The sequence below is a fragment of the Engraulis encrasicolus genome, chromosome 3 (genome assembly GCF_034702125.1).
Source record: "Engraulis encrasicolus isolate BLACKSEA-1 chromosome 3, IST_EnEncr_1.0, whole genome shotgun sequence".
NCBI classification, from domain to species: Eukaryota; Metazoa; Chordata; class Actinopteri; order Clupeiformes; family Engraulidae; genus Engraulis; species Engraulis encrasicolus.
This window is the reverse complement of record NC_085859.1, coordinates 16615410-16639150: the sequence shown is the minus strand read 5'-3', so window position 1 is coordinate 16639150 and position 23741 is coordinate 16615410. Positions and strand designations below refer to the sequence as shown.

The window sequence follows — 23741 nt, the reverse complement described above, 5'->3', positions numbered from 1 at the left end:
GGCTATTTGCACTATGGAGAAATCTAAATGACCTACAGGTGGAGTAAACACAGGTCTATGTAGAACTTACTACTTATATTGACCCAGGGCTTCCAGAGGGGAAGCCGCCCCCTCTAACCCTCCCTCAGGAGAAAGTCATCCATATCTGAAATATAGCCTACAGTGGCAGGTCTACACACCAACATTGCCAGGGGGGCCGAGGTAGGCCGAATGTGTTTTTAGAGGGACACATTTAATGAAAAAAAAGAGTACAATGTTGTATTTTAAATGCTATACTTTATATTTAGATATTTCAGTAAAAAAATAATATTGACCATTGACTGTTTGGTACAGGGGCTGCAACAGGGCCCATGAGTAATTCTACATCGGCCCTGCCTGGCCCACCCTGGTCCCCCTTCTAGAACCACCCATGGAATATAGACCTATCTCACCAAGATTGAAGATCAGCCTGTCATTGTCATTGTTCATTAGAAGAAGAAAAAAAAACCTCAAATGTACGCTATAGTCAACAATTCAGCCATTGCACTGCTATGGGTATCTCCCACACAAGTCAACGACGTATGTCCTGTATCATTCGACAGCATCACCATATTTTGTCTTCTACGTCCTAAGGGACTAATTAGACTACTGGAGTCTTTCATCTGCTTGCTTTGCTACACGGGGATTTGAGCTGCTCTATTTAAATCTGCGCACGAGCTTGAGGGGAAATGAACGGATAAAAGGCTGTTGTGTTGTTACCGCTGCAAAACTCATATTCTCATAAAAGGCTATAGGCTTCCACATAAGCTATTGCGCGTGACCAACGACTTATTCCCGTCTGCGCGCCATCAGTCTGTCGACAGCGCTCTTTTTTATCAACACAACGTGTTACTGTCTGGCCACGGGTAGGCTACAACGACGACGAGCTGTCATGATCAACGCACTCACCTGCGTGTACATCAAAGGCGAATGAATGAAATAAGCGTCGTTTGGGTAACGGGATGTGGATAACAAAAAGAGCGCGCACACAAACGCACGCGAGGACGCATAAACAAACCGAGGCTATCTCGGGTTAATTAGCTCCTTAGGTCTGAACAACACGCGCCCTCAAACAAAAGAAACTGCGCGAGGGGAAGTTGAACTGTCACCAAACCAGCGTCTCCTCGCACGTTGTCCAGTTACTTGACGGAATGGTGGTGGAATTCGTTCACTTTTCCTTACAGAACTGAAGAAACATTAGTTTTTGCCTAAATGAATTTCGACCAGATTTTGAGTGCTGTGGGTGGCTTTGGCAGATTCCAAAAGCTCCTGTACGTATGGATCTGCATCCCACAGATCCCGCTCGCCTTTCACATGATGGCAAGCATATTTACCGGAGCGACACCTCCGCACTGGTGCCGAGACTCGCCAAGCGTCTTAAGAAACACCTCTGGCCATGGCGTGGAGAGGAATATGCTCAAAACTGGAGCCCTGATCGACAACACCAGCATCCCTTTGAGCATTGAACGGGGTGAAAGTTGTGGACTTGTGGTGGTCGTCAATGGAAGCAGCCCCCTCTCTTGCAGTCATGGATGGGAATACAGCAGCGAGATATTTCACAACACCATTGTCACTGAGGTCATGTAAACAACAGCTAATTGTTCATATGAATATAATCTCTCTCTCTCTCTCTCTCTCTCTCTCTCTCTCTCTCTCTCTCTCTCTCTCTCTCTCTCTCTCTCTCTCTCTCTCTCTCTCTCTCTCTCTCTCTCTCTCAGCATCATCATCATCACCAGAGCAGCATCATCACCAGTGGTGCAACTTTGAATATTCAAGATCATTCTTCTGATTGTAAATCTTGCGTTGTGTGCTTCTTGCCAATACAGTGGGACTTGGTTTGTGACAGGGCCAGCCTCAACAGTTTGGGGACCTCCATCTACATGTTTGGTTTACTGGTTGGTGCTGCCGTGTTTGGGGCCCTGGCCGACAGGTAGGCCTATTTGTACTTATTTTATTTCTACTCTCAGAATACAGTGTGATGAAGCGGTCTGCACACTGTGTATTAACTCCAAAAATACTTTCATTTTAACATATGGCAACGTTTCGAGGCTTTGCCTGAGGAAGATCCCTCTGTTGGATCGAAACGTTGCCATATGTTAAAATGAAATAAAGTATTTTTGGAGTCAATACACAGTGTGCAGACCGCTTCATCACACTACCTACTACCTTTTGTCTGGCACCTGGACAACTACCTGTGGATGTGCGCACCCTACCTCCAAACACTTTCAGAATACACCCTTATTGCATATTGCATGCTCCTTTCTCGCCCAGCAAAACTTGTTTCTATGTTGCCACGGTTTGCGCCTTTTCATCGCTGTTGTAACCTCCCAACTTTCCCCACTTTCTTTGCCACGTTTTTCTCTCCCTTCCCTTTCGATGCCTGCACTCTGTCCTTCCTCCTCCCTTCTCTTATCCCCCCCCCCTTTCTTCCTCCACTCATCACCTCTCTGCACCTGTTCTTCCTCCACTTTCTTATCTTCCGCGTTTTTATCCTCTTTCCTCCCTTTTCGTGCCACCACACTCCTCCTCCCATCTTTTCATTGCTTCTTCTCCTTCCTCCATCCACCCATCCTCCCCTTTCTCTGCCCCCTTCCTCCTCTTCCTGCTCCTCTACTTCCATCTCCTCCTGTTCCTTCTCCTCTTGCTTCCGCTTCCTCCATATCCCTCTCTCCGCCCATTGTTGTCCTTCTCCTCCTCCTCTTCTTCCTCCATCATTATTTTGCTCTTCCCTCTCCTTCTTCATCTTCCTCCTCCTCTCCTTCTTATTCCTCTGCTCCCCCCTCTCCTTCTGCCTCCCCCTCCTCCTCCTCCTCCTCCTTCCTCTTCTCTTCTTCTCCCATCTTCTCCTCATCATATTCCTCTTCCCCCTACTTCTCCTCTTCCCCCCAACTCCCCACCTTCCTCTTCCTTCTCTCTCTTCCTCCTCTTCTTTCTATCTCTCCTCCTTCCTCCTCCTCCTCCTCTCCCTCGTCCTCCTCCTCCTTCTTCTCTTCTTCTCCCATCTTCTCCTCATCATATTCCTCTTCCCCCTACTTCTCCTCTTCCCCCCAACTCCTCCCCTTCCTCTTCCTTCTCTCTCTTCCTCCTCTTCCTCCTATCTCTCCTCCTTCCTCCTCCTCCTACTTCCTTTTCCCCCACCACCTCCTCCCCTTCCTCCTTCTTCCTCTTCCTCCTCCACGTTGTCCTATCTCTCCTGCTCTTCCTCCTCCTCCTTCTGCTCCTCCTCCTCCTCCTCCTCTTCCTCTTCCTCCTCCTCCACCTGCTCCTCCTCTCAGGTATGGCCGCAGGTTCTGTCTGCTCTTGTCTCTGGCGGTGCAGGCTGTGTTCGGTACAGCTGCTGCGTTCGCTCCAAACTTCCCTGTCTACGTGCTGCTGCGCTTCGTGCTGGGCACCTCCATCTCTGGAGTCATCATCAACGCCTTCGTACTGGGTCAGGACAAGATGGGTTCACTTCACATACTCAGTCCACAACAACATAGACATAGCTCCGAAGCAGCTTACAACACACACGCACGCACATACACACTACATTATCATACATCATATCACATTTATTTAGCAGATACCTTTATCCAAAGCACTTACAACGCACGCATGCACGCACGCACACACACACACTCTGGAGTCATCATCAACACTTTCGTGCATTACATTATAATGCATCATATCACATTTATTTAGCAGATACCTTCATCCAAAGCAGCTTACAACAGCACACACACACACACACACACACACACACACACACACACACACACACACACACACACACACACACACACACACACACACACACACACACACACACACACACACACACACACACACGCATATTCGGAGGCACACACTGTTGCAAAATGATAGGTGCCACAAATTTGATACATTTTGGGTGTGGATGATGAGTGTGGATGTGTTTTGGTATTATTTTGTGAGTCACGTTTTAGAGTCTGACTATATTACTGTATAATAGTTGACATTAGATCTGTGGTAGTTTCTTTTTTGCACAGTCGACTACTTCCTCACATACTGATAATATAATCATATACTCTATCGTGAATTACCCTTATGCATCCTTTTCATCAGCAGGCAGAAAGGTAACATCTCATTTGATTTACCCCGAGCTCCGACCTGTAAACACCACCACAGATAAACCCCCTGTCATCTTAGCATACTTACTGTATGCTGAAATCTCAAATGGCGCACTTGTACACTTCGAGCACTATGTTTCAGTGTGTAGCTAATAGGCCATACGCACTGAAACATGAACACTGAAGTGCCCAAGTGCACCATTTGAGATCCAGCCGTAGTATCCTCCAAAAAGGCCTAGTGTAGCATACTGTATGTCTGGAAGCGATCCTTCATCACCACTTAATTCCACCCCGATAGACTACAAGTGAATGTTGTAGGTAGTCCTCGGTCCTTATGTTAGCCAAAGTTCCTCCTTACATGTGCTGTTCCCTCTCAGCTTTCTAACTCAGCTTCCTCGCTTTCTAACCAAGTTCTGGTCCTGGTTCTGGCTGTAAAACTAACTCTAGCATGTTCCTATGGTTCAGGGGTCAGGAACCTTTTTGGTGGAGAGAGCCATAAACGGCAATTTTTAAAAAAAGAAATGTTCATGAGAGCCATACCATTTTTTAAAAACAGTGAATAAATCATGTATTTCAATTAATTTTGTATTTCCTAGATGCGATTTCCTTTTAACCTCCCTTGTCCCGTTTCAACTCAATATGGAACCCATACTTTTATTTATAAATACAGGACGATTCCGTATTTCAAGGGATGGTTGGCAACCCTAGATAAGTAAGAGCCATATACAGTTCCCAAAAGAGCCACATGTGGCTCTAGAGCCATAGGTTCCTGACCCCACAGTATGGTTGCATTCCATTAACCAAACTCCCGTCCTTCCTTCCGCTTGTGGCCTTGTGATGATGATACGACAGAATGACAGAAGTTTAATTCCATGTCTCATCTCCCACCTTCTGCTCCTTACAGTACACTTGTCATCACATGCTAAACCATGTGATCCCTATATTTTTTATATCTCTCATGAGTAATTGTGTCAATAAGGTTGAATCCATATGTAATGCATTACATATTTGGTATCTATCTAGGATACAACTGTACAAGGATACAAGAATGTTTATTTTTGTCACACACATTTGAGACAGCATGAAGCAGAATAGAATTGATCAGAACAGTGGTTCTCAAACGTTTTGTGTGAAGTACCCCCTGAGAAAATATTGAGCTCTCAGAGTACCACCTTGACAACCAACATTAGAATATCGCAGTTAAGGCCTTCCATATTCACTTTTGCCAGTCAATACAGGGGAGGTTCATAATGGCATCCAAGTACCACCAGAGATGTCTCAAGTACCACCAGTGGTACGCGTACCACAGGTTGAGCACCACTGGATTAGAATGTACGGAAGGGAGTTGCTGTCAATCAATTTGTATTCTGATGTCAAGTGTCTCCCCATTGGATCGCCACCTCTGCAGGCACAGAGTGGACGTGTACACAGCGCCGCCTGCTGGCGGGGATCATGACGGACTACTTCTTCGGCCTGGGCTACATGCTGCTGTCTGGCATCGCCTACCTGCTGCGGGACTGGAGGCAGCTGCAGCTCGCCATCTCCGCACCGGGATTCATCTTCCTCTTTTACATTTGGTAATTATGGATGTGATGTGATGCACGCATGTGGAGATATGTATAGTATGTGGGCATGCGGATACATGCGGGTAACACGTGCACATGTGTGACGGAGGGGTTCCTGCACAGTTCGTCCCCCTCGGGGCCGCGAACCTGCCACCTCGTCAACTACATCGGTTCGAGATTATGAGGCACAGTGCGAGCGGGCTGAGCTAAAGAGCCGGTCCGAAAGCCCAATGCTACCGCACTGTATTTAGGCGTTGGGAGGGAGGTTTACTAACATTCCAAGCCACTCTCTGTTAGTTGGCCTCCGATACACATGCTGTTATGCTGTCTTCTGGAAAGAAAGTGCTAAAAATATTGCACAGTGCCACAGTAAGCCAATGGGACTGTCTGAGCTGACGTGTGCTGTCTTGGTGTGTGCTGTTTATATATTAGGCTGGTGCCTCATTCTGCACGCTGGCTACTGGTGAACGACCGCAGGGAGGAAGCCGTCTCTCTCTTGAAGAAGGCAGCCAAGATCAATGGCAGATCCTTCCCCAGCGCCGCACAGGTACATATGCATCTCAGGTTTTACCCAGAGAGCAAAGCAGCGCATTAGTTACACTCTTACATTTGTACGGAACAATTTTGAAATGCATTGTGGGTTCTGTTGGCTTCATTGCTTCCCGCCAATACCTGTACGTACAAGGTGAAATGATCAGGGAAGAAAGGTGAAATTGCAATTCTTTATAACTGCTAAAAAGTTCTTCACTTATAATTAACCAATAAATCATATCACTGTTTCTTCGGTACAGTTTTCCGTAGCCTTTGTAGTTCCAGCTATATCTCAAAGGCCTCACCTTTTTCTTCTATGTAGCACTTGTTTCTCTGGCTGCTCTAACATCTAACCTCTTCCCTTCATCACTCTGCATGTCTCTTGTCTTTGTCTTCCATCTCTCTCTCTCTCTCTCTCTCTCTCTCTCTCTCTCTCTCTCTCTCTCTCTCTCTCTCTCTCTCTCTCTCTCTCTCTCTCTCTCTCTCTCTCTCTCTCTCGACGGGCCAGTGACTGATGGGCCTGCCAAATCCTTCCTCAACACACTGCTCCAGGTCTTTTTCCTTACTGGAGCTATGTCACTATATTCACCATTTTCCTTTTTCCTATTCTGTTGATTTATAGTAGCCTGGGAACTCCCATACTGCCTTTAGTTCTACACAATCGTTCCGATCTGAAAGACTAATCTCATTTATGATTAGGTCTGGTGGTAACCAGGCAAGATTTATAGGCCCCTACAGTATGTACTAAATAAGAAGGATTCAGTTGCCAATGGCATTTGCCAGTTGTCCGTTGATAAATAGGAGGCAGCATTTGACTCTTTTTAAAAAATGTATTGTTTAGTGACGAAAAATAAACACCAAGTCATGTCAGATGCAAACATGACAGCATTTGATTCATGAAGGTCATTTCCAATGTTGTGGCTGCCTAATTGCAGGGCTGGTTCTAGTCCATCTGGTGCCCTAGCCGAACACCTCCTTTCTTTTTTGAGCATTTAGAAATTGGCTGTAAACACAGCATTGTGCATCTGATCAAGCACAGCTGGTCCAATACCTATATACTGAATGTTGAATGATGAATAATCATTGTCCACGTAAAATTGTGCGTTTTATTTCGCCTGACATTCTAATTCTGTGGGGCTTTCGGGTGCCCCCATCAAATTTGGTACCCTAGGCAACTGCCTTGTCTGCCTGTGCCTAGTGCAGGCCCTGTCTAATTGAATAATTCATGAAATCTGTTCTAGCTCCACTATGGACTGTAAACGTTGAATTGATTTATGTGACAGAGATGAAAGATGTTTTCAAACATAGCATTGAACCATTATTGTTTATGTCTGATTGTACCAACTTGGTGTGAAAGCAGAGCACACACATTTACCAGTGATTTTAAAGACTGACCATCTCTTTCCACTTCGTAATCTTATCATCTCATATCATAATTTATTGTACCATTGTTAATATTTATCTGAGTGATACATTAGGCTATTTAAAAAACAATCTTAATCATTATCAGGGAATAGTTTAAGTGTCACCACACTGAAACATTGTTTTATTATCTTATCACTCTGTTGTGTTTGCTGACCATGGCAGATGGCTTTCATAATTACTGTATTAATTAAATGTTGTCTTCGCATGTCTAGGTGGAGCGGTGTGATATTGTGGGGGAGGGGAAGAGTCAACATAGCCCCATGGACCTGCTGAAGACTGCAGAGATGAGGAGAAGATCCCTTATACTGTTCTATTTATGGTAAGCCCTCCCCTCACACACACACACAGGTGCGCACACACACACACAGGTGTATATACACACACGTACGCGTGTGCGTACGCGCGTGCACACGCGCGCGTGCGCGCGCACACACACACACACACACACACACACACACACACTCTCTCTCTCTCTCTCTCTCTCTCTCTCATAATCATTTTCATTATTGCTTCTTCCTCCAGGTTTGTGAACGTGCTGGTGTATTACGGCCTCTCTCACGGCATCTCCAGCCTCGGGGTGGACCTCTACCTGACACAGTTCATCTTCGGCCTGGTGGAAATCCCCGCCAGATCATTGGTCCTGCTTGTGTTGCCATGGAGTCGCAGAATCCCCCAGAGCGTGTTCATGGCGATTGGCGGAGCGGCGTGTCTGCTCACCCTCGCTGTACCAGCAGGTAAACAACAAGATTTACCTATTACTTCTCATTACTGTTTCTTTGGTACAGTTGTCACGGCTGCAATGGGCCTTTTTCACACGTTAGAAAGGTCACCGGAGCATCTTTAGATGTTAGAAGGAAGTTTTCAACTTTATTGGGGGCACTTGAAGACGTTCGCTGAGGATGTTCCGGTTACCTTTCTTTCTTGCACTTAGTCCTCTCCCGTGACGCACCAAGATTGTGAAGTGCAGGAGCGCTGAGGATTTCTTTCTCTTTTTCACATATTGTTAGACATTTTTGATACAATGAATTTGAAGGAGGTAGAAGTCACATCTGGTGGCGTAGACATAAACTACGTATGTACACCCACCACTGTTTTCTAGCTGAAACCGGTAGTCATATATGTAGACCTATATCTGATTTGCCTTAAAATGGAAAATGTTTGACGTAATGATGAACATAAAAAGGCTAATAATCACTGAACTAGACCTGGTAGTTCCATGTATGTGGAAGGTCTCACCTGTGTCTTCTATGTAGCACTGCCTCTCTTGTGTGCTCACACATTGCTCACACCCTCGCTATACTGGCAGGTGAACAACAAAAAGGAAGACTTACCTCATGTTGTACACAACGATAAGGAAAAAATAACATCTTTGTTTTGTAAAGCTACCTTGCTGTGTTGAAACTACAGTATCAAAAAAATGGATCTTCGAAGTATAAGCGTTTTGTGGAATTTTAAAATATCAATCACCAGTGAGCTTTATTTATTTTTTAATTTAAATTTCCCCATTTTAATCTGTATCCAGCAGTGTTCGTTGTCTTTTTTTGCAATTTGTGTGGACCACATTTTTTACCTCATATGTTTTTACTCAGTGTCGCAGTATACAGTATAAGACCAGATGTAGATCCGAGTCTAACATATGTTATTTCTATCCTGTTGTTTTTTCTCCCTCCCCTCTCTGGTCCCTCTGGTGTCTTGATTGTTTCCAGGTAATCCCCAGGTGGTCACAGCTCTGGCTCTGGTGGGGAAGTTTGGGATCACGGCCTCCTTTGCAGTGATCTACATCTACTCAGCCGAGCTCTTCCCCACAGTCATAAGGTACAGTCAGAGGCGATTCTAGGGTAAGATGGGGCCCCAAGCGAAATTTCAAAAGAATGAACATTCACAACAAATTGCCACTACTTTATTTTAAATCTTTGCGGCTGCCTGCCTAGCCTGGTGGCAAGATTCGCCTCTGGGTACAATACATACAGTTATAAATCAATGCTGACAGCAAGCACACCTACACCTTGATGATCTCATGTCAAAGTTATTTGTGCAGACACACATACGCACACACACACACCTTGGACCAAACCTCTTAACATTTACATGCAGATAGAATACAGTACTGTACATAAATTCTCTCGCTCTCTCCTTCATATTCTTATTAAAAGACACAAGTTCCTCTACTTTCAAAATGACCTGTCATGTGACATTTTTCTCTTCTAATTCTCATATTTTTTACCCATCATAACCCTATAAGTTTTTATATTGCTTACTGTTGTACATAGTAAGTTGCTATTTTGCTTACTTTGCTTTGCCTACCATCATACCACTTTGCATCTGCGGGCTGTTCCAAAGTACCCCTCATTACTTATAGTGAATAACTTCTAACTTTTCTTGTGTATGAATCCCTGTCCCCACCCCCTGCAGGCAGACGGGTATCGGCATGGCGTCCATGTTTGCGAGGTCGGGTGGCGTGCTGGCACCGCTGATCAACATGCTGAGGGAGCGCGGACCTACCGTACCCATGCTCATCTTCGGCTCCGCCCCCCTACTGGGCGCCGCCCTCGCCCTTGCGCTGCCCGAGACGGCCAATCAGCCGCTGCCAGACAACATCGAGGACATCCAGGAGTGAGTATCAGCCATACTGTTTAAAAAAAAAACCTTTAGCGGACACAGCGTGGCCCTTGCACTTTGTTGCTCGTTGGGCCCCAACGATGACCTTTGGCCTGTGATTTTGCTAGATATTGAATAAAACCTTGCTCAACAATGATGTCGAGCCTTGCCCATCTCTCTCTCCCAACCATTTCCTGTCAGTTCTGTCAAATAATAAAGGCACAAAAGCCCTAAAATATACTGTATATACTATGTAAAGGCCCTTGGAGAAAAAATATTGGAGACCACTGATGTATACTGTGAAAACATCCGTTGACACATTGAACAAGGGTGATATTTAAAATGTTTGGCTGAATATCTTCTCTGTCTGGTTTGTGTTTCTGTCGTAGGCCCTCTGTGAAGATCAGCCAGTCTCAGAGTCCACCAGAGGGGCAACAGCTACAGGATCTGGCAACCGATTCTTGACAAATATGAAATAAAAAAAAAACATCAAAAAAAGAGACAAGCACCAGCAAAAAAAGACTTCAGGGATGTGAGACTGGGGGGGGGTGGGGGGGGAGGGGGGGGGGGGGGGGGGGGGGGGGGGGGGGGTTGGTGAATGATTTGTTGAATGATTTGTTGATTTAAAAAAAAAGTTTCTGGAGTAGCCCTACTGTAGACCTTAGAGTCATGGAAAATATTGAGATTGTAGCAAGCCATTGTGGCCCTGATCATTCATTCATGTTCATCTTTTAATATTTGGTTGTTGTGACTATACTACTGTTTTGAAATGTGGCAGCTGTTCATGTAATATTTGAAGGGCTGTGCTTACATGGATTAGAGCACTTATAGAATGCATGACAAAAGCATGAAAGCACAGTGCAGTAGTTATAGTAGTGTGATTAGAAGCATGGTTGAAGAAATCCAGAAGGTTGGGGTGTCTGATTTATGCCACACTAAAAATATTGCCCTGATGGAAATACCAAACACCACACAGTGCCAGGAGAAAACTTGAGCAGAGTACTGGGTCTTCCAAGGGGCGTTCTCAGAGTTCTTGGAAAGCACTAAGCAGTAAGCGCAATTGATTGCAACATTTTTATTGAAACATTTTTTATGAGATAGTGGAGGAAAACTGAGGAACTTGAGCTGCAACTGAAATGGTGCCACTGTGGATGATACCCTTGGTTTTGTTAGTGTTTATATTTAGCTTTCTCAGTAGATGCCTTTTCTGATACATTTAGGATAACAAATGTAAAATAGTTCAAGGTTAAATCTTGTGATGTTAAAAATGTGTTACATTTATCTTCCAATTTCACACTGCCCTGTCAAAATGACCTATACTGGAACTGAGATTAACCTCACACTTTTAGGTTCTTTATTTACAACGCAACAAACAAGTAGACTATGAAATTGACATATTACTTAGATTTTAGTTTGTTATTTTCATAGAGGGATAATTGGAAGTACTTCTTGATTAGGATTGGCGTTATTGTACAAAAGGTTTAGAGAGGATTTTGCTTTCAGTGATGGTAAGACAGTCGGATACAGCAACTACACTAGTTGAGGAGGACCACCTATTTTTGCTGAACTGTCTCCTACAGTGGAAATGTAATTGGGCTGGCTTTCAGTCCAACTTCCTCCCTACTCCCTATTAGCCTGGTTCACATCAGACGGTGTGTGTGTAGCTTCGGCGCCCCCTGGCGGAGCATAGCTACACGCTGCGGTACACAGCCATAGAGCATGCTCCGTCTCCAGCCAGAAAATAGACGGAGCATTTATTGTTTCTAGATCAACGGCAGCTCACATTGAGGAGTCACAAGATTATAGAGTGTATTGACTCTTTAAAGATTAACAGGAAGGTTTTTGAAGGAATTTGTTGGTGAGGAGGCCGTGCAGAAGCAATACATTCTCAGCCTATTTTCTGGTTGGAGACGGAGCGTGCTCTATGGCTGTGTACCAGACGGTAGTGTGTGAAGCTCTGCTCCGCCAGGGGGCGCCGAAGCTACACATACACCGTCTGGTGTGAACCAGGCTAACTTTCTGTTGCCATGTAGGACAAACAGTCAGTCAATAACCTCAAACCAGCAAGTCCCTTATGGAAGACGCCAATTTCTAATTGCAAAACTCTTCTTTTAGGAAGAACATTGATCAAGATCTGTGATTGTTGAAGCACCAACTTGAAATACCTCAATTTGTTCACTGAACAATGCACAAAGATGTGGTGTATGGCAATGTAAAAATTGTACGCTTTGAAGATTGTGTCCTTGTAATCATTTTGTATGGTAAGAGAGGGGAGGTTAGGTCTCAAGACTATTGTTAGCATTGAAGGATTTTATGCAAGAGAACCAGCATTCAACAATGCATAAGGGCTTTGATATGTAATCCATAAAAGTAATAAATACAACATTGCACTTAAATCTATGTGCTGTAAAGCCTTGTGTGAATGCATGACAACAAAAGGAAAAAAAACCTGAATACAGTTTTTATAAAAAAGACTTTTACTCATTTTAAAACAAACAAATCTTATTACCCGCTTCAATTTGACCATAACAGCCAAAAGTAAAAGTAAAATCATTACAGAATCCTCTTGATTGCAACAGTGTGTGAGCCTGGGTGTGTATTGTTTGTATGTGTGTGTGTGATGTCCACATGGTAGTGGGAAAATCAGGGGCCATTTATACAAGGACAATTGCGAGGGAAAATGGCAAAATATTTGATCAGAAGTGCCTTTCCTTTACACGGCAACCCCACCGTCGGGGTTGAAGACACAACTAGAAATGCACTCAAAAAGAGCAGACCTTGAACATTTGACACCCTAATTTTTGTCTTTCTGCCATGTGAATGAAAGACGCTTCAGATAAAATATGCAGTCGTTTAAACCCGCAATCGTCCTCGTGTAAAAAGACATAAAAAAGACAACGAAATAGAACATTGAGATGCAATTTTTACGTCTTTCGTTTTGATCGTCAGCATAAAAGCGTAGGCTCAGTCTCTTTATGCCAAGGTAACATAGGTGGCGTCAGTTGCCACTCCGCAGTTGTTGTCCTTCATGGACATGAGGATGAAGCCGCTGTTGCCCCAGTAACTGGACCAGCTGTTCTTCACCAGCCAATAGGACTGGTTGTTCAGCACGCCATAGCCCACCGCCAGCACCGCATGGTCCAGGTCATCAGCCCCGCTCTCTGTGGAAGAAATAAGAGATCAGGGGTGTGTTTTTCTTGAAAACGTAGCTGTTAGCCAGTTAGCAAGTTGGGCAGTGGCCAATGGGAAATTGAATTGCAAACAAAGTCTCTAAAGTAGTTAGCAACTATGGATTTGAGGAAAGCATCCCAGAGTTATATAAAGTAGAAGTAGATGTATTCTTAAAGATATAATAACACGTGATATTACAAAGTTGAAACCATGTCATCATACCATTAGTGTTGTAAACAATTAGCTTTATTGCCCTGACGTATAAGACCGTGTGCATAGAACAATACTGTGTGTGTGTTAGAATAAGTGATAATGCTGAAGCCACTCACTGCAAGCGGGTTCGTAGTAGACTCCGTGGCTGTAGAAAGTGAAGCTCTTATGTGCTGCGTCGATGCTGACGGCATTGGGGCCGTTTTTAAACAGCGCCACCTTCAGGGCCTGTGTGTCACCGCTGGTCACGTTGGTGTAGCTCTTCACATGAGCCGTCAACTTGGAGGTGTTGTAATGGCATAAGCCGTTCTGTAAACACAAACAAATCCAAGTGCAATTTTTTAAACAGTTTCGCAAACACATCTACAATAGGACGAGCCTTTATTGTCTCTTCTGGAGAGAAATTTGTTTTGGGTACAGACAATCTGACAAATTACAAATAAAACACAAGAGAACAATAAACATGCAAGGGGGAACCCAGACGCAAAAACATTTAGACACATGATCCACCTCTCATACAATCAGATGCTTCAGGTTCTTCAGTCTTTACCTGAAGAGGGTCGAATGACTGAAACGTTGTATTAAAGTTTGTTGGTGGAATGGACAGTGTGCAGGATTTCTTTACACTTGAATGACAGCCCCACTGGGATAGTATCCTATACACCTGTCCAACTTAAGAGGTGTGCAAAAGCGTCATTTTGAATGGCATCCGTGTCCTACCATGCCGGTGTATGCTCCGTAGTCAGTCGTGGTGCTGATGCCGCCATGCTTCATGAGCCACTCGTAGGCCCTCCACTCCTCGCCGCCGTCGCAGCCGTTATTCCCGAAGCCCCAGGTGCAGTCCACCAGCATCTGCTCCGACAGCACCTGCTGAACGCCCGTCTAGTAGGAGGAGAGAGACGGAGACACACAGAGGTTCAATTACAAGGAGAGAGACTAGCTCTTATGAAGCTCTTGTTCTTATGATATTGTAGAGAGGTGGCCTTTTGTTACTATGTTTACTATATCACCAATACATGAGGGGAAAAAAGAAAGAAAGAAAAATGTACCCAGAAACTACCACCATCAATCATACTCCACTTGCATTTTGCCATATTACTGCAACTACACATCCCCTCTCAGTCACTACTGTACATGTGATGTGCAATGAAATGTACTGTCTTTAATCCTTGTACACATTGTATAATCTGCCTGTGTAGTGCTAACAACACGCTGACTTCACTACTGTACATATACAGTGCAATGAAATTAACAGTCTTTTCCCTTATACACATTGTATAATCTGCGTGTACTGCTAACAATACACAGACCTCTGCAAGTCAAGCATCTTACCTTGAGGAAGAGAGCTCCCTCCAGGGAGCCTGCGGTGGCAAAGCTCCAGCATGACCCACAGATGGCCTGATCCTTTACTGGAGTGACAGCACCTGGAACATGGACACAGAAGACATCTAGTCTTACTATCAACTTGAGAGGAGATTTGATCAGCCCTCCAAAAAAAATCACAATAACTGACTTTGAAGTCTCCACAGGACCATACACCTGCAGGATGCATTCTCGAATTTGGTGTCAAAGTAATTTCTACACTGTAAAAAAAATACCAGCTGCCTCAGAATTCCAAGTTAATTTAAATCATTATTGTAATGCAATTGAACTTACAATAAAGATTTAAATTAACTTGGGATTCTGAGGCAGCTGGTAAACTTAAATTTTCAAGTTAAACCACGTTGTTGCCATTGCATATGCAATCATGACTTATCACTGATATCATTTTTTACAGTGTAGGAAATCTCCCATAGTGACACTGGCAACCAAACACGGATTCAAAATCTCACACACACACACACACGGCGATAGCTAATGAGAGTAGTAGCCGACACACAAGCAATAGCAGTCAAACTCACAGAATTAGTAGAAGCACACATGCATCACAGAGCTTGGTAAAGTACCGTAGAGTCTCCAGTCCAGTGAGTCAGGTGGGGTGACGCCGCGTAGGGACTCTGGGAAGGGCAGCCCCTTGTTTGGCGTGTGGTGGAAGCGACGCCGGCGGCCCCTCAGCATGGACAGCTCAGCATCGGAGCGATCCGCCAGGTGATTGACAGCGAGGGTATAGGACAAACCCTGCCTGTTCTTAGAATGCACATACCTGCAGAAGACACAGAGTAGAGAGTCAAGAGTCAATGTTTTTAAATGTGTGACTGTTTAATATCGCCCTTCTCAGGGACCAATGACTTTTTTTTTTTTTTTGCCAATTCTGGTGCAGGAACGTTCCAGTACAGTCCAAATAAAGTAGTTCTGTAGGATATACAGGAAAAATGTGCATAGTTACACATTCTGGAAGAGTCACTCTTCAATTGGTAGTTGAATACAAATTAGCAGTCTGTAAATATACAAGTTTCTTGAAAGAGCATTTAGTTTATACAACTCTGGGAGAGGCAAAAAGGAATACACACAATCAAGTCTGCCCAATGAGGCAGATAAGTGGTCTGGTCTGCCATCTAGAGGTTAAAAAAATTTAATCTCCTTGTAGACCAAGGACCAGGATTTTTTGTGCAACTCTGACTTTTCCCTGAAATTGAAGATGCTGCAGAAGGCACCATGATTATTTAAACTTAAACAATAATGAAAAAAAATCAATTGTGAGAGAGTTTGTGAGAGGTATATATGAAAACATTGGCAGATAATAAACGTAGAAAATCACAAGGCAGGCCATAGAAGACATTGGAACCATCTTACAGCTGAGTTTCATGCATCCTAGAAAGTATTGTGGTTTTACATCATGATATAAGATCATCATTCCTTGCTTAACCCCCCCCCCCCCATACCGGAGCATTTCAGCCAAGGCTCTCCATACATGGATCGACTTGAGCCACACCATTTTGTTTTGCACCCCCTTTCACTACCATAATCTAGGTCTGTTAAGCAGTGCCCCATTATAATAAAATAATAACAATAGTAGGAAATATTCTGGGAGGCAATAGATTTTTATAATGCTGATAAGAATATTGTTAAACTTATTTTTTAGTTTATTTTGGTTTGTGCTAGTCATTCAGTTTGTTAAATTATTCACTTTGTTATCCCCAGACCCCACTTTAAAAACCATAGGGTTATACCATCACAAGCTTGACAGAGCCTTGTGGCAGAGGCTGTATCTCACCGAATGTTGTGGACAAATCTGTGCTCTCGTTCTTCGTGCTCCTTGGCGTCTTTGTAGCTACGGGAGAACTTCTCCTTGTAGTGGCCGAACAGGCGGTGGGCGTGGCCCACTGGAGACGTGTGGACCAGATCTCGAATGGGATTGGCCAACAGGTGATGCTCTAGTCCCGGACCAGGAAATGGGCCGCAGGTCATGCCTGGAAAAAAAACGACAGCAAGGAAGAAAGTTACTTTTTTCAAAGGACATTATTTCTAGCTCTAATTCAGAGAGAAAGAGAATTCAGTGCAACCCACACATAACCAAATTTGACAACAGAAACATTGACTGGTAAAAGAAAATGCAATGAAATCCTTTCATATGGTACCCAAGTACCAATTTGTAGCAAAAAGTAAAAACCCTCATATACTTCAGTAGTGTACATATGCTGTCCTGACTCTCAACACACGGGAAAACGAGAAACTCTTCCTTAGAATGGTCCGTGCTTGTGAAAATATTGACAAAAATGGGTGTGGTAGTCAGCACAGTGTAATGAAATGTAACAAAAAAACTGACTCACTTAGGCATTCATTCTGTGTGCGTATGTGTATGTAACGGAGGCTAACTAGCACAGAGTTGGCGTGGAACGTTGGTAAACCTCCCTCCGATAGCCTCATACAGTCTCGTGCCGTTGGGCTGAGAGACTAGTCTCTTGGCCCAGCGGTATCGTACTGTGTCTCCCATTGCCGGACCGTTGTAGTTCACGAGATCGCACGTTCGATCCCCGAGGGGGGTGAACAGGTGCAAGATGACCTCAGTCACAGTGGTGCCGCTGACCCGGGATGGGAGTGAGGTTTAAGGGGGAGAGTGTAACGGAGGCTAACTAGCACAGAGTTGGCGTGGAACGTTGGTAAACCTCCCTCCGATAGCCTCATACAGTCTTGTGCCGTTGGGCCGAGAGACTAGTCTCTTGGCCCAGCGGTATCGTACTGTGTCTCCCATTGCCGGACCGTTGTAGTTGACGAGATCGCACGTTCGATCCCCGAGGGGGGTGAACAGGTGCAAGATGACCTCCGTCACATGTACACGGGTGTGTGGTGGCCTAATGGTTAATAAGACGGGCTTCAGATAAGAGGGTTGCAGGTTCAAATCCCACCCTAATGCACTCCATGGCTGATGAGCAAAGCACCTCACTCCACATTACTCCAGGGACTGTAACCATTACCCTGTAAATTAATGCAAGTCGTTTGGGATAAAAGTGTCAACTAAGCGTAATGTTGTGTAATGTAATGTAATGCATTTGTACCGTCGGGCAGCACAAAGTCTTTATCCTGCGTGGTGGAGCTGAAGTCAGTGTAGTCCAGGAGGTACTTATCGTAGTGAGAGCCGAGCAGGGTGTTGTAGCCAATCATCTCGTAGTGGACGGGGGTGGGAGGCGTGGCTCCGCCCTCTGGGCGGGTCACCCACAGGCTGTAGGTGTTCTGCTTGGGGCCCACCTGGGTGACGTTCTCCCACACCTCGCACAGGATGCCGCCATAGTACTCCATCCTAGAGTACTGAGAACGCAATGTAGACGTGTACAGTACGCACACACACACACACAGGCGCGCACACACACACACACACGCACACACGGTTTTGGGAGACCATTATTCATTCACCATCCCGATCACAAATGACAAAAATGACATTAGAATTGAGCTTTTGCGAGATATTGTTGAAATACACTTCTGTCATCAGTGACGTCATCATGAGGTCACACGCAGGCAAGGGAGTCATAGGCGCGGAAGAGTTTGTTGCGAGCGTCGATGTTGTGAAGGCACGCGAGCGAGAACTTGTTGTCACGATGTGGGTGGTATTAAATACAGGGCCTTTAAAGTCGGCCACAAATATGCATGAGACGTTGAGCTCGCACCAGTTTGATCTACTAACACACCATGTGTGAGGTGTGGGGGGACAGGTGGGGAGGAGGAGCTGAAGTGGGGAGCAACTTGTGTAGGGGTGTGAGACAAGACTCATATAGCCTACACACGCGAGTCAGTTGTTGACAAACCAGTTCATGGGAGCGTGACCTCGGAGGCGGTCTGCAGACGAGCATCAACGGGGATAAGCAACTGCAGGGGTTGCAAGATCCGACTGCAGTCGCATTCATCCTGCGATAGTTTAACACCATGTGACATGTCACCTCGTCGACGCAACTTGACTGAAATTTGTAAGTTGGACAGGAATTCTAACCATTATGCAGCATTTTCATCCAGAGTGCATTGCTGTCTGCATGCGCATGCAGGCGTTGATGAGAAATCGAATGCGCGTAATGGCTCGTTCAAAATGTCGAGAATCCCAAGAAACCCAACCTTAAGCTCGGGGAAAGTGGGCGTGAACATTTGGTGACACAATGTCAGATCGAGATTTCTCGTGGTTGATCTCAGGCGGAAGTATATAACAACGAGTTCCCGAGCTGACGTTTTCAGTGACAGCACACGCATCACCAACATGGCGCCCATGCACGCAACTGGCATGTAAACAATATCACAAATGCTCAAATATCATCTTGTAATCACCATCAACAACACCAGTTAATGTCATTCAATTGCAGATGCACATATGCCAGTAATGCTGGTCTCTGACTGTTTAATTTAGCCTACTTAAGCTAAAATGATATGTCGTGGATGTGGAGGTGAAAAAAAGAAAAGAGAACCAAAACAAAACATGAGTGATTTCCTATTGTTCCAGGACCTGTGCCGTTCATGCACCAAAGCCCAGAAATCGGTTGTTTCGTCAGCAGTGTAGTCAGCTGTCTCGAGAGCTCCAGAGTCCGTGAAGGCATCATAATGGAGGATGGGAGTTAGGATTTTAGAAAAATCCTATGGGGGATGCTGTAGCTCAGAGCGCTAAGCCCCCCACATTTGGGCTTGCATGCCCATGGGGACCCCGGTTCGACTCCGGCCGGGGTCATTTCCCAATCCCACCCCGTCTCTCTGTCCCACTCACTTCCTATCACCATCTCAGACTGCCCTATCAAATAAAGGCATAAAGCCCCTAAAAATATATAGAAAATGAAAAGAAAGAACCCGTGCTCACACACCTGGAATCCTGTGGTGTCTGGCAGCGCCCCCTGTGGCGAGACTGGCTCCTCCTTGGTGCCATTGACCTGGAAGCACTTCATGACGTTCATCTCCGTCTCCGTGGTGACAGGGGTCACCTTATACTCGGCTCCCGCAGGCTTCTCCGAGCCCAGCTGGAAAGTAGACACTTGACCTAGAGACAGAGACAGAGATGGAGATGGAGAGACAGAGACGTAGACGTTGAACATGCCATTGTGTGAAAATGACGATTGCAAACTGAGAGACAGTGAAATGGTTTCTTGGCATGTTTTGGTAAGCAGAGGAAAACGTTCCCAGAACGGATGCACTCATGCACACATAAATACATGCGCTCACTCACTTGAACTGTGTGCCCACACACATAGACCCCTTTTTGTTGGACGGTCTCCCACAAACAGTGTTAGCTTGCCTCAATCACAGAGAGCATTAAGACAATGTATAAACTTATGGCCAAAGGACCAAACCTTTACACTAAGCTATGGAGTCAAACTATAGGGACAAACAGAAGTACCATAATAAATAGACTGCACTCTATTAGCGGGGCAAAAGGTAGAATTCCCCTTGACATAGCATATTTTGTCTAGTTTGTTAATCATCACTGGCCAAGGACGCTGGTGGGAGTGGACAGCAGGGCAAGTTTTCCCACAGTTCAGCCTTTGTCATGATGTCGACATACATTGCAAAAGTGTTTCCATTTTGAAAATGCATACAGTGAGTGAGTGAGTGAGTGAGTGAGTGAGTGAGTGAGTGAGTGAGTGAGTGAGTGATTAGGCTTGTTCGTGACGGCGCAGTAAGACTTTTGCTAGGCAGTGGGCATGCACACTTTGCCAGTATGATGCATACCAGAATGCATCAAACTGGCAAAGTGTGCATGCCCACTGCCAAGCAAAAATCTTACTGCTTCGTCACGAACGAGCCTAATGTTTTTGCTTACCATGATAATAGTCCACTCTGCTCCTGCTCCCCTTGCCATCAAACCAGGCCTCAAATGGCTCCTTTATCTCAGCATAAGGGAGGGATATAACACCTGCATACATCCATACACACACAGTCACTTCAAAGCCTTACCACGTCACATATGCAAATGCTTTACACAGTGAATAATAAACAATGATACTTTCAAAAGCAAAGTCTATACAGGGATTATGAGCAGAGAACACATTAGCTATGTATGATGCAAACAAAATACAACATGTTTTGAGCTTGTGCACAAGTTATTTTCTAGATATACACACATAGAGGAAAACAGAACAGACCTTTCACGTGATACGACTGTCCAAAGTCTGGCACGGCATGAAGGGGCGTGGCTTTCACTTCTGCAGAGCATTGAGCAAGAACACGGGATATTCATCAAGTAAAGCATTTCAGGTCAGTGTGGCACAAGCACAAACACCATTGTCTAACCTACTTCCTATTCAATCTACTCCATTGGACAACCTGCCCGGCTTTCCTCCTAACTCCTTGGGATCAATAACTCGAGTTGTGTATGAGGGTGTCTATTCTGAACTATGACAGTGATATTGGAGCTTGACCAAAATATTGCCCAACATGTTTTTGCGGCAGAAGGGCCACCTTAAAATAAGAAGGGGTTGTGTAGGACTGACATCCGGCCACAACACTTCCTAAAACTATATCAAAACATGCAATTGCAACGTTAAATAACTGTGCTCCACGGTGGTATGTAAAGAAGAACCAAGGAAGTAGTGCTAATGTTCAAGTTTACTGCTAATGTAGGCTATCGTGTGCAGGCTATGTGCCACGCAGTTCAATTGAGACTAATCGTTACAATGTAGCCTATGTGTCGTCGTGACGCAATGTATCTTATAAGGAAGTTACAGCCACATTGTTTATGTGCATAGTAAAATTATGCAAAGCTACTTTGTAATCTTCACCGTCGGTTGCAATGGTCGTTCAACCTACCTTGCAAGACAAACAAAAGCACGGCGCACAAGAATTGGGTCCGCATCGTCGGCGTCTTGTTACATGAAACCTGCTTAACAGATTGTGGAACGAAAGGTGACAAAACAAGGAGCTAGATTTGCGGCAAAAGGAACCGCTATGTGCCGTTGTGTGCCCTCTTTAGTCGAAGCGTTCAATGTGCTGTTCTGGAAACCTTTCAAGTGTCCCCAACACCAACACAAGAGCACACGCGCGGTTAGGTCATATGACAACGACGTTTAAACATCTCCAGGATCAGCTGACTTGTGGTAAGCTAATCAGATAGGCGGGAACGTCTCCTTGCCTAGCTCTATCTGAGATCAGTGATAAAGTGCTGTCTTCGCAGGCACCTTAGGCTACTGAGTGAATTGTATTTTGAAACGAACTGAGATAGATGCTAAAAGACCCATTTGTAAAAGCCAAGGTGAATACAAATTTCAGGGGGGCTGGGGGAATAATGTGTGTTTGATTATAGTAACAGTAACCTACATGTTCCCCTAAGAGAAAGTCAATTGTCTAATATTAGCATACAGTAGTTTTGATATTGCACAGTGATGTCTGATTATGCAATCTTTGGTCAAATATAGGCCTACATAATCTCACACCTGCATTAGCAGAAGCTTGTGCACATGCACCTGCTGACCTTACATATGACCTTATTATGCTGATCAGTAAATGTGTAATGACTGTAGTCATATGACTCTCAGTTCCCATGTGAAACTGTTCATGTTTAGTGAGTGATGTTCAGTGGACATGAGTAATATTGCCTAACAGTAACACTTAGCAAGTAATGTGAGAAGTAATTTGATGAGGAGAAGAGTTGACCTCTGCGAATGGGCTACACTTCTGCTATCTGCTATCTACACTTCTCTCTCTCTCTCTCTCTCTCTCTCTCTCTCTCTCTCTCTCTCTCTCTCTCTCTCTCTCTCTCTCTCTCTCTCTCTCTCTCTCTTTGTATTATTATTTTTACAGTATGTGTGTCCACTTTTATTCACAAGTCTGTCAGCTATAATTCAACACTGAATGTAAAATAAGGTGAATGAACCAGTATGGAACAGATGAACAGACAATGACCAAATGACTGTCAAAGGACAGACAAAGCAGATAAAAACGAATCATCTTAACCTCAAAAGTGCTAGTGACGGGTCAGCTGATGCAGAGTAATTAGAAGTACTTATTTTGGGTTATTTTGGGATGAAGACACAATCAGACTGCTAAAGAAAGCAAAATGTGTTAACACTAGCTATAAGCTGTAGTCAAACTAGGGTGTGTACTATGGATATATCAGTAGGAGGTAGGCTACAATAAAGCAATAACCTTTTTGTTAGATCCAAAAGAAAATTGTGCTGATACACAGTCATTTTTAGCTGACAAATTCTGGAAGTCTCGTGGCTGTTGAGAGTGCTTTTATTTCTTCATTTTAAACCTCTTCGCAGAGAAGGATGTGGTCTGGAGATTGTGCAGTCAGACAAGCATTTCAGAGGCAAAAAAGCTCATTGACGAGCTGCTTCATAAATAGCACACATATATTACTCAGAACGTCAGAAGGCGATATTGTGGTGAATCTTAAGAATTATAATGCAAATGCTTCTTGTTACAGTAAGTTAAATCCTCAAAGCAAAATCAGTTCATTATTATGTATTACCTCTTGGCTAAATATGGTCTCTCTCTCTCTCTCTCTCTCTCTCTCTCTCTCTCTCTCTCTCTCTCTCTCTCTCTGTAAGCCCTTACATGTTCCAAGGAGGTTGTTTGTATCTGATCATCCTGATTAAAGAAGCCAGTTAAAGTGCTAAAAGGCAGGTGATGTAATCAAGATAGAGGTGCTGCTATGTAGGGGTCAGAGGTGACGTTTCTGGAGTAGCACACATCAGGGCGCCCGCCGCAATGACAGCCAGTACCACTATTGTGTGGATTTTTTGTTTGTTTCTTTTTAGTGGAGACGCATATTCATTGCAGCATGTCA

At 44.5% G+C, this 23741-nt stretch overlaps 2 protein-coding genes across 2 annotated transcripts; one reads left to right on the top strand and one right to left on the bottom strand.

The window, feature by feature from the left end:
* The first annotated feature begins 1107 nt into the window (after positions 1–1107).
* Positions 1108–10725, top strand: si:dkey-166k12.1 (solute carrier family 22 member 6-A). Its single transcript, XM_063194334.1, has 10 exons — positions 1108–1596; positions 1845–1948; positions 3294–3448; positions 5515–5683; positions 6104–6218; positions 7840–7946; positions 8150–8361; positions 9334–9442; positions 10040–10240; positions 10615–10725. Exons 1-10 carry the CDS (start codon positions 1231–1233, stop codon positions 10688–10690), a joined length of 1614 nt encoding a protein of 537 aa, XP_063050404.1. The 5' UTR covers positions 1108–1230; the 3' UTR covers positions 10691–10725.
* A 1954-nt stretch (positions 10726–12679) lies between these two features.
* Positions 12680–22024, bottom strand: zgc:110239 (uncharacterized protein LOC550326 homolog). Its single transcript, XM_063194844.1, has 11 exons — positions 21761–22024; positions 21097–21156; positions 20775–20867; positions 19822–19994; positions 18043–18292; positions 16761–16956; positions 15553–15749; positions 14939–15030; positions 14327–14488; positions 13726–13915; positions 12680–13386 (listed from the first exon to the last, which is right to left on the bottom strand). Exons 1-11 carry the CDS (start codon positions 21804–21806, stop codon positions 13199–13201), a joined length of 1647 nt encoding a protein of 548 aa, XP_063050914.1. The 5' UTR covers positions 21807–22024; the 3' UTR covers positions 12680–13198.
* Between the last annotated feature and the right edge of the window lie 1717 nt (positions 22025–23741).

Bases quoted from the DNA above. Each gene is read 5' to 3' on its own strand.
- si:dkey-166k12.1 (XM_063194334.1), top strand. From the start codon at position 1,231: ATGAATTTCGACCAGATTTTGAGTGCTGTGGGTGGCTTTGGCAGATTC. The intron at 3,449-5,514 runs GTCAGGACAAGA...CCACCTCTGCAG, and splicing joins CATCAACGCCTTCGTACTGG to GCACAGAGTGGACGTGTACA. The intron at 8,362-9,333 runs GTAAACAACAAG...GATTGTTTCCAG, and splicing joins CACCCTCGCTGTACCAGCAG to GTAATCCCCAGGTGGTCACA.
- zgc:110239 (XM_063194844.1), bottom strand. From the start codon at position 21,806: ATGCGGACCCAATTCTTGTGCGCCGTGCTTTTGTTTGTCTTGCAAG. The intron at 21,157-21,760 runs GTAGGTTGAACG...AATGCTCTGCAG, and splicing joins GCTTTTGTTTGTCTTGCAAG to AAGTGAAAGCCACGCCCCTT. The intron at 14,489-14,938 runs GTAAGATGCTTG...TCCTCCTACTAG, and splicing joins AGGGAGCTCTCTTCCTCAAG to ACGGGCGTTCAGCAGGTGCT.